Below are 11,093 nucleotides of genomic sequence, written 5' to 3'. Positions count from 1 at the left end.
GGATCACTATCTCATCTTGAAGGGACAGATAATGATAATAAAATACAATGTTTCGAAATTGTTTGCTAACATTGGAAGATCAGAGGATTATGACCAGGTCCTCTAATGTAAAGAACGGGGTAAACTACTCAACATAATACAAGAGTCTAAAATATTTTCAAGGAAAAAAAGAAAGAGCGCTAAAATCTGGTAATAATTAAAAGTCATTATTCTATTTTTTTATTCCACGCGGCGAGTATTTACTTGCTAATCTTGGCCACGTTGGAGATACAATATATTATAGAAGGATCAAACCCGCCCAAACTGAGAAAAAAGAAAAGGAAAAGGAAAAGGAAAGCGTTAAATATCCTTGGAAAATGAATTTTTGAAAAAGGGTGTCAAATCCTCACAAACGGTTTTCTACTAGCACAAGGCCCATTTCCAATCCAGTGTACGGGAGAGAAAGCTTGGGGTTTGACGCTGCTAATCAAAGCGAAAATGGTGAAGTTCTTGCTGAAGATCGCTGCCGACCTCCAAAATCTTACAAACCTCCAGCCTCAGGGCGGCTGCGACGATCCTTCCTTCTCCTATCTCTTTAAGGTATCTTTCTCTCTTTTGACTTTGATTTTGTTCGCTTGAGCTGACCTCGTTTCATTTTGATGCAAATTTCTGCTTTGAATTGCTTCGATATTTTCTTTAAACGGTTGTTTCTTGAAACCACTTCTTCATTTTGTCTTAACTAATTTTTCTTGTTCTTTTCTCTTTTGAAATTTTAGCTATTATAGTTACTATGTTTGCCGATTCATAATTTCAGTTGAATTTAGTTTATCTCTTCATTTATCGCAACTGCTATGCACGTAGGTTTACTTTTCCTATCCGTTTACTTGTTCTTCTCTCTTTTTATTTTCCTTATGAAAACCGCTGCCATTTCATTTTTCTATTTCAGAATCTGTTCTCGTTATATTTATATGGTTCTTGATTTTCCTATCATTTATGGATGACTTTATTTTGTTCCGCTTGATATGGTGTCAAAATATGGTTCCATAAGAAACCAACTGTATTACTTCTATTGTTGCTGCACTATTCCGCTTAAGTATTCTCAACAAGTTTAACTTAAATTTTCCGTATTCTTTAATCGTATCTTTTTTTTTCTTTTTTACTTTTTTTAATTCTCAGTATTCAGTAATATTTGAATTCTTTAACCTATTTGCCTATTTGGAGTTTCAGCTGAAATGTGAGAACTGTGGTGAGGTGAGTCCAAGGGAAACATGTGTGAGCTTGGGCGATACTGTTCCTCTTCCTCGGGGCAAGGGAACCACCAACCTCGTTCAGAAGGTAATCTTGTATATTTGTATTGTCTATAGTATCAATTGATTTGAAGTGAAAGTTCATTACGATCTATGGAACTTATGCTTGTTTGGAGTGCTGAGAGCACAGATGGGATGACAGACAAATTCGAAACTGTATTCATAACATTCTTACTGGGAATTGGTCAATTTCTTGTCAAATGCTTTTTCATGTTGAATCTATGAGAATTGGTCAATTTCTTGTCAAATGCTTTTTCATGTTGAATCTAACATTTCATCTGAGCTGCATATTGTGATTTTAGTTGTAAAATGATTGTGTTTTTTAGTCCAGCAAGGAAATCTATGAATCTGTATTTTTAGGTGTTAAGAATCGATATGTAAGCAATCTTATTCTTGGTTTCAAGATGCATCATATCATTTCCCTACGATCATGTGTTGTGTAATGATAGTAAGCATTACGTGATTATAAAATCTAATTGTAAACCAGCATGGCTCATTTCAGTTTGAGTGCTGAGATGTTGATTGAGGTTTTCTGTGATCCACCATTCTCTCTGAAAGGTTCTTGGGTTGAATAAGTTTTGTGCTTTGAGAACCCCTGTTCTTTTTCTAGAGAGCATTTGTCTTGTATCTTATGCCTTAAAGTAGCCTGATATAGACATTGTATGTGCTTGACTTGTATATACTCAAACTTCTGCCTTTTTTGTGACACATTACTTGCAGTTAATTAATTGTATGGCGGTTCATTCTGTCTTTCTCTAGTGCAAACTTTGCTCAAGGGACGGAACTGTAACAGTGATCCCAGGCCGAGGTAAACCACTGACCCAGGAAGAGAGCGAAGCAGAGAACTATGCACCTCTGATGCTTTTTGAGTGCAGGGGTTATGAGCCTATAGATTATGTGTTTGGTGGTGGCTGGAAGGTTGAATCTGTAAGCCCCTGTTCATTCTCGACCCTACTTGGCACATGCCCTTTTTAGGTAGCTTAAAATTGTGAACGTAGCTTATTATAGCCAGGGCTTTGAAATTGTGAACACTGTGACACAATAAAGTGAAGGACTAATTGGTTCATAGCAAACCCTGCTTAATATTATGCATATCTTGATGTTTTCTGAATTTCATTTGATGTAATTCCTTGTTGGAGCACTGAGCCCGTAATTTTCCAGCCACTTCTAGAAATGTATAATTTGGCATTTACAAGGTTGCTTACAGCCATCCCCAAGTGCATATTTGGTGGATTTATTTATTTATGTAAACTTACAGATTATTTGATTGTGTAGCTGGAAGGTACTAAGTTTGAAGGTGTCGACTTGTCTGGAGGTGACTTTGCTGAGTATGATGAAGAGGGCGAGTACGATGTAAAGATATCCAACCTCCGCTCGACTTTTGATGTGGTGAAGTAGTGTAATACTACTCTCCTCTCCTCTTGCTAGCAACATGTTAAGGTAAATAAAACTGACAGTTCATTCTGAACGAGAAAGAAACTTGTGACTGGATTACATGTAGGCTTGAAGCTATTTGAGAAGGTGTTTTTAACGTGAAATGTTGGGTTTTGATGTATGTTAATAGATACAATGGCAATGGTTTTTAACCAATTGATGAATCACTTCATGGTTCTCTGCCTTTGTGGTTTTCTTGTTCGTGTTTTTTTGAATTGTGAAGACAATTACTTGCCCTTTTCTTTCACAATTACAATTACAATTGATACATTTGTATAGTTACAACTAGAATCACAAACAGATTACAATTATAATCAATACATTGACATATTAACATATAAATGGATTACTATTACAATCAATACATTTGTATAGACTCGTACATATATTTATTTAAAATCATACTAGATTTACACTACCTTCATTTTATCGTTAAGCCGAAGACTTCTTTACTTTGCTTTTCCTAAAGGTATTTTGGTTCCTTCAGATTTCAGACCTGGAAGATGCTTTATGATCGGTTATAATAATAATAATAAACATTTTAGCTTTCATTTATTTTTTAGTTTTTCTTAATTTCTTAATTTATGTTTTTTATTAGATCACCTAAAATTGACTGAAAAGTTAATTTTTAAAACTTTTCATGAATTGCCACATGAATAACATATTAACATTTTAAATTTATTTTTAAAAATTATATATTTTAAAAAATTAAAAATTATTTACAATTTTTATAAAATTATATATTTTTTAAATTTTAAAAATTAATTACTTACATGGCATTCACTTGGTAACCCATGTGCATGGTTTTTCATCTATTTTAGGATGATATAATAAAAATATAAAGTTAAAAGAAAAAAATTAGTTTTTATTTTTGATTGCAAATTAGAGTGCAAAAAAAGTGATTATGCCTTTTATTGCATTTGAGATAACACTGCTAGAAACTGTAAATGGACCAACTTGGAGCTGTTTTGTTTTGGTATGCTTGACTCTATTTCAGTAAACATTATTACAACCGGACGGTGTACTTTTAAGTTATTCTAGAATTTATTACAACCTGTGGAATAAATTGTTCTTCAAAAGAACGTTTATTATACACTAGAATATAATATAATATATAACGGTGTTAGTGAATTTTTTATGTAAATAATATATTTATAAAATTTTCTGTTGAAATTAATCGCGCTTTTACTTGAAATAATTAAATTAAAGTTTTAAAATTATATGTTTAATTTTATCACCTATTAATATTTATTATTTTGTAAAAATATATTTTTTATCATTTTCAATTGAGTTGATGTTCAATTAATTTATGATATTAATTCAATTAATAATTTAAATATTTTAAAATAAGAAGTTAAAAATATAAATAAATAATTTAAAAAGTAACATGGTAATGATATTTGTTACTTTATAAAAATAAGATTCTTAATTATTTTTAAAATTAATATTTAGTTAATTCGTGACACCAACTCAATTAATAATATAAATATTTTAAAAAATAAGTTAGAAATATAAGTAAATAGTTATTTTGCCAATGAAGTCAAAACATTATTGAAAAAAGGCATAGACCTTAAGTATTCAGATTGAAGCCTAATCATATGTAATTATTATGTGAGTTTTAATTTAATGAGTCAGTTTTAATCAAATTTATTTATATTTTTGTACCGATTGTATTTTATTTTAAAATTGCTCTCATAAATACCGAAGCAAGCAATATTTCAATACCTGAGATTAAAATTTTAAATACTTCTAATTTAATTTAACTGTTATTAATTATATTTTAGTTTTGTTATTAATTCAGTCAACTGCATATTCACTTCTCGCCCCGTTGTTTAGGAGCAGTAGCATTACCAGAAATTTGGTCATCAAACCCTCACAAATCCCGCTGTCTAACTCGCAGTCGCTAGCATCTTAATTCTTATCTACAGCTGAAACTACTTTCTCCATTTTAAACTCCCACCAAAATATGACCCCTCAACTATGCAGCGCCATTGATGAAAAAAAAATTGTTTTAGAAAAAAAATGTTATATTCCTGAATTATAGGTCATTGTTAATATTTATTTTGGCGTATTCACCGATTAAAAGGATACGACTTCAAACACGTATTATGTTTTATTTAATATTTAAATTTATAATTTAAGATCCTATATATAAATATTTATTTTAAAATTTTATTTAACTAATATCTAATCATTAAAATGTCGTAAAATTATAAATATCAAATGTGATCATATATATATACTATTACTAAAATATTTAAATCAATTTGATTTTTCAAACTCAAATACCATTTTTAAATTTTAAAAATATAATATAATTATAATTAAATATTTAAATAATTATAAGTATCCAACTATTATAAATACGTTATTCTAACAATCATAGATTATAATTAAATTATTACAGCGTAAATAAATAAAAATGAATTAAAATGAGTCTCAAAAACATACTTGCATCACTCAAATACCATTTTTTAATTGAAAATAATAATTTCTTATGTTAAAATTCATAATTGAAAAAAGTGTTTTTGTTCATAATAATTAAAAAAGTAATAAGTTACACATTTTACATTAAAAAAGGACCCACCTTAATTATCCAAAAAAAAAAAAAAAGAAGAAGAGGATCCACGTTGCGTAACAGCTGACCCACGTTGCGTTATTAGTTTATAATTAAATTCAACCCATTTTTAAATACCGTTAACATAAGTGTCAAGAGTTAAGTATGGAAAGAGTAAATCAGTCCTAGGCCTAGGGCCTTCCTATCTATGCCGTGCAAAGGATGCAATAATTTAATTTTAAGTTTCCTCAGATTTCATTAATCAACCTCATGACCACAAGAATCCAAAACCCAAATTTTTTATTTCATATGTTACCATCGTTTTTATCTCTATATCTTGTAGACTAACCAACTTTTCTCCATTCCATCTCTTTACTTTGCTTTTACCAAACTTTTCTGTCTTCCTCTGCCTAACCTTCCTTTATTGTTCCGTCATTTTGACCATTGATACTAATATGACCGCCATTCAAGCACCTTAATACAATTTTTTTTTTTAAAATACCCCTCTTTTTATCTCTACTATTTCTGTGCACCAATACGTTACATGGTATGTTCATTATCTTCTACTTGTGTTTCTGTTTTTAGGTACCCTTTTGCTTTAGACTCTGAATCTTCACGCTATAATAGTTTTGGGGTGCTCTTTTTTTTCTTTTCTGATCAGGCGGTGTAACTTGTCAGCTTTAGATCTGTGATTCTATTATTGTTCCTATTGCAAAAAGAACCCATATATTGGAGCTTTGACTGAATGAATCGTTTGGGATCTAAGATGCAAGAGCTTTTAATTTACTGGTTTTGACTGGAAAACAAAGAAAAGGGGGTTTCTGGATCTGTTCCCAGAAGTCTAGTTCTGGTTTTAATAGGTGTTTCAAAAGATGCAAACAAGAATTGGGTCGGTTGGGTCATTAGAGGAAGGCAAGGATCCGGTGATTACAACTAGGACAAGCCAATCTAAGACTCTGCCATTGAGGGCACTTCAGTTGTTTGGGTTCTTTCTTGCCCTCTGTATTGGATTTTCGATCATTAGCATATATACAATCCGGCGTTTTGGAATTTATAGCACGGTAACTACGGTTAAGTCCACTTTTGTGCCCTGTGCTGAAGAACCGAATAGCTTAGATCATTGGAGAAAACCCCCGTCGAGTTTGCTTCATTCAATGAGTGATAAAGAACTCTTATGGAGGGCGTCTTTTGTGCCGAGAATAAAGAAGTATCCATTTAATAGACTTCCGAAGATTGCTTTTATGTTCTTGACCAAGGGGCCCTTGCCACTTGCTCCTCTTTGGGAGAGGTTTTTCAAGGGGCATGAAGGGCTTTATTCTGTCTATATTCATTCACTGCCATCCTTCGAGGCCGAGTTTCCATCTTCTTCAGTATTTTACCGGAGGCAAATCCCAAGTCAAGTATGTTACTTAAACAACTTCAAATATTTAATCACAGTATTCATTTGTTTCTGAATTTTGTTAATTGTCTTAATCTTCTTTGTTCATTGTTAAGAACCCCTACCACACTTGTTCCTATGTGGCATGATTTTTGTGTGTTTTTACTTGCTTATGTACGTAATGATGAGTTAATTTCCTTGTTTTGTTCTTATACTGTTTATAAATTCTGATATGTAGCTGCTATGCTGGAAGTGTTTATAGCATGCTTGGATACCTTCTAAAATTTTGTTATTGGGGCATTCTTAATTGTTGGACTGGTTGCATAAATTACTTTCTGAAATCCGGTTTTTGAAGGTTAGACATAGAACTGCCATCTTATATAGCCTTTCACTCTTTATCTCTCTTAAGAAAATCATTAGTTTGTTGCTCTCCTTATTTCCCTGCTTAAATCACATTTTTCATTTCTTCTCGGCTAGCTAGATGGTTTGGATTTTGATTTGTCATTATAACCTCTTTGCAAGAGAAGGGATTGTTCTCGCCTACATATAGGCGTACCATTGGCTCATTGCTGACACATGCAAAATTATGGTCATGAACTCGCTATGTATCGTTTTGATAAACATAAGCAGGAAATGCATGAGATGTATTTGATTGTTCAAACCACATGTTTCATCTCGTTACCTTCAATTTATGAGTCATTTAACCTGGAGTGAGATTGCACTTTGAGATCTATATATTTATACCGTCTGTATACAGATCTGGTTTGTGCTTCAAACCGCATTACGGGTTTAAGACCCTGAAATCATAGAGGCCTTTCAACTAATCAGTCTGGACAACAGGTGCTTCTAGTCAACAGAAGGTTTGCTCTAGGAACAAATAGGAGATAGACAACTTTAACATGTTTGGCTTTAAAATCATGGCTCTTAAGTGGCTTTAGGAGCAGTGCATAATCTTTAATGGTTCAGTTCTTACTAGAAAAGATCCCGCTTTCATCTTTTTTCTTTTTGCTGAACTTTTTGGATTCAGATAATGTTACGATGGGGTTGAGATAATTCGTAGATAGCCAAACCTATAATTACTATGTAAAATGTTGGCTGTTGTGTTGAGGGTTGAACCTAGGAGGCAATTTCTTATGCTCCTAGAAACTATCATCTTTTGTATTGTTGTACTAAGCATCTTTCTTTCGGTTAGACCTAAGCAAATGCTGTGGTTGCCCATTTTTATTCTTATTTTCAGTTGCTGTCATATTAAATAATTGTTTGCCACTTGTTCATCAACTGTTAAATTTTATTTATTTTTTCTATTTTTCAGTACATTGTCTAGCCTTTTTCCCCTCTATTAGGGGTTGAGCAGTACCTGATTTCTGTATTTGCTTCCTCTGCAGGTTGCTGAATGGGGAAGGATGAGCATGTGTGATGCCGAGAGAAGGCTCCTTGCCAATGCCTTGCTTGACATATCCAATGAATGGTTTATCCTCCTCTCCGAATCTTGCATTCCTTTATACAATTTCAGTGTCATCTACCAGTACATAATGAAATCCAAACATAGCTTCATGGGTGCATTTGATGACCCCGGTCCATTTGGCAGAGGACGATACAATTATAATATGGTTCCGGAGGTTAATATCAGCAAGTGGCGTAAGGGGTCCCAATGGTTTGAAGTTAACCGAAAGCTTGCAATCAACATAGTGGAAGATGTTACCTATTATCCTAAGTTTGAACAGTTCTGCCGACCAGCATGTTACGTGGACGAGCACTACTTCCCCACCATGTTAACCATCCAGACACCCAATCTCTTAGCAAACAGAAGCATCACATGGGTTGATTGGTCAAGGGGTGGGCCTCATCCTGGTACATTTGGCAGATCAGACATTACAGAAGACTTCTTCAATAGAATCTTGGAAGGTCGTCAGTGTAGGTATAACGATCAGCCGAGTTCGATTTGTTTTCTTTTTGCCAGAAAATTTGCACCGAGCGCTATGGAGCCCTTATTACAGATAGCACAGAAGGTTTTGGGATTCTGACTTTTGAGTGACGAATAGTGCCAGATTTTGATTTTGATCTTCGATGATGAACCAAAATTTGAGATGGAGATTGGATCCATGAGCCGGGGGTAGCATATTAGGTCCTCTCTTTGATCTCATCTCATACAAACATGAAATTTAACACTCTTCTAATTTTTTGGAACTCCCAAAACTAATCTGTATGTACAGTACAGATAATTCATAAAATCAATAAATAAAATTTTACCTTAATAGAATATCCATTATTATTTCATAATTTATGGTGATATGAGAATCTGTTATATGGATATCGGAACCAAAATCTATGGCCTGCATATATGGGGTTAATTTGTTCCCAGTTTTCTTGCGATTTATGTTGTTCTTTTCTTGTTGCTCATAATAGTATTTTTAGATTTCTTGTAAGATTGTATTTTTTTGTTTCATTTCTCAATTATTTGTCTATTTTTATTCTTTTGTTCTTTGATTAAAATGGTAGATTTTAGTTCTCAAAAAGATCATTTGAAGTTTGGATGGATGGTGCGTTTACACGTGGTTAATATAAACACAGTGGTGGCGGTGATATTAGACTCTGTAGCGATATTGTAGCGTGAGATAAAAAGTAAATTAAATGCATCACATTTAATAGTCCATCTAAACTCACTCTTAAATTATGTATTTTTTTATTATTTATTTTCATTTCTTTTTAGTATTTGATCTATATATATACAATCATAGCATTTTGATTTTCACATTGAAAATACATGGCAAAAAGAATTTTTATTATTATATTTTTTTGCAAATTACACAATTACTGATTTTCAAAAATAGAAAAAAGGAAAACTTATAGCTGGGGTTAAGGATGATAACGATATTTTGAAAAAAATATATAAAAAATATTTTGGTTTTTTAAAACCCAACTCAGCTTGGAGTAAGTTATATGCTCTTAAAAATCAAATAATAATCCAAATCGATATTGAATAGAATCATAATCTTTTAATTATTATAATTTTCCAAATTAAATAATTGTCAATTTTTCTCAACTTAAAATGGAAATCTTTTTTCTTATAGCAGGGATTAAGGGGAAAAAGGTACAGTGTATACCTACCTGTCATTCGCTCTTTGCTTGGAATTTCTATAAAAAATACGTGTGCTTTGGGGCCCTCCACGTGTTCTCCCTGGGTTGGCTCGACCTCAACCTCTATCATGTGATGTTTGGTGGTCCCACAAAGAATCAGTATCTTTTCAGTTGCTTGGCGATGGAACCCGTCAATTGCGGCCCTGCCCGCACTCATCCGTATACACTCTCTTCTATTACGTCCTTCACTGTCGTAATGTTTTGTCGCGTGTCGACACGGATAAATATGAAACCTCGATCTATGTGCTAACCTTTTAATCAGCCATTCGATGCGCCAGTAATGTCACGCTTTGTACCTCCCTCGAATTTACAAACGAATCAAATTCTAATCCCATGGAATAAACATTAACAGCCCCACCAAAAACGGCCACGTTTCACCTTGTCATTATCAAAAAAATAAATACCGGTGGTAATAAAAAATTTACACGCGTATACATGATAAATAATGGTAATAGTGTTTTTTTGATACGGGTAGCAGCTGATACCACCAGCTGTAACAATGTTGCAGTATAAATCTCCAGGCTGGAAATCCGGGCAGCTGCCCGATATTTCCGCTCATTCTCTCTCTATATATTTAGACCCCACCTCCCTAAAATGCACACACATTTTCTCCATCTTTTAACCCAAAAAAGAAAAGAACGCTCAAAGGATTTGCAGCAATGGGTCTCTCAAAGGCTTCTCTAATCCTTGTTCTCGTCGCTGTTTGTGCTCTTATGGGTTCAGCCATCGCTGCTGAATCCCCAGCACCGAGTCCCACCTCAGGAACCGGCTCCATCTCCCCCTCATTCGTCTCTGTTTTCTTTGCCGCTGTCACGGCTCTGCTTTTTGGCTCTACTCACAGGATCTGAAGGGTGTTGGCTATTGATGGTGTAGAGAGGGTGTTTGATTTCTCATTTATATAGATTTGATTTTGGGGGGGGTGAATTTTATATGGAGTTTTAGTATATCTAGGAGTCCCTATATATATATAAATATGGGAGAGTCGAGAGAGGTAGTTTTGTTATCTACTGCACAGATTATTCATGGTGGATGATGTTTGGACTTTTGTTTCAGTATTATTATGGATTGATATCATTTTCATTAGTACGTAATCTTTTATTTCGTTCTTTGCTTCTTGAATTTGTTGTATGTTCACATATGTTTTTTTTTTTTGTTACGTATTTGCTTGCGTTTTCTCTTCAGCCAAACAATAATAGCAGCAGCATATGAGCATTGGAGTCAAATTTACCCGTTAAAGACTCTAAACTCAAATATTTGGCAATAATGCTGAGAGCATTGCCCACCACTCACCACCATGTGC

General features: G+C 33.4%; 2 protein-coding genes across 2 annotated transcripts; both read left to right on the top strand.

Annotated features, from left to right (window-relative positions):
- Window positions 1-269: 269 nt before the first annotated feature.
- Window positions 270-2,970, top strand: LOC108455925 (uncharacterized). The gene is made up of 4 exons (XM_017754502.2): window positions 270-579; window positions 1,207-1,314; window positions 2,046-2,213; window positions 2,562-2,970. Exons 1-4 carry the CDS (start codon window positions 478-480, stop codon window positions 2,682-2,684), a joined length of 501 nt encoding a protein of 166 aa, XP_017609991.1. The 5' UTR covers window positions 270-477; the 3' UTR covers window positions 2,685-2,970.
- Window positions 2,971-5,438: 2,468 nt separating this feature from the next.
- LOC108454103 (glycosyltransferase BC10-like) lies at window positions 5,439-8,915 on the top strand. Its single transcript, XM_017752428.2, has 3 exons — window positions 5,439-5,824; window positions 5,939-6,677; window positions 8,041-8,915. Exons 2-3 carry the CDS (start codon window positions 6,150-6,152, stop codon window positions 8,677-8,679), a joined length of 1,167 nt encoding a protein of 388 aa, XP_017607917.1. The 5' UTR covers window positions 5,439-5,824; window positions 5,939-6,149; the 3' UTR covers window positions 8,680-8,915.
- The last annotated feature ends 2,178 nt before the right edge of the window (window positions 8,916-11,093 follow it).

Source organism: Gossypium arboreum, chromosome 5 (genome assembly GCF_025698485.1).
Source record: "Gossypium arboreum isolate Shixiya-1 chromosome 5, ASM2569848v2, whole genome shotgun sequence".
NCBI classification, from domain to species: domain Eukaryota; kingdom Viridiplantae; phylum Streptophyta; class Magnoliopsida; order Malvales; family Malvaceae; genus Gossypium; species Gossypium arboreum.
This window is presented reverse-complemented; position numbering and strand designations above follow the sequence as displayed.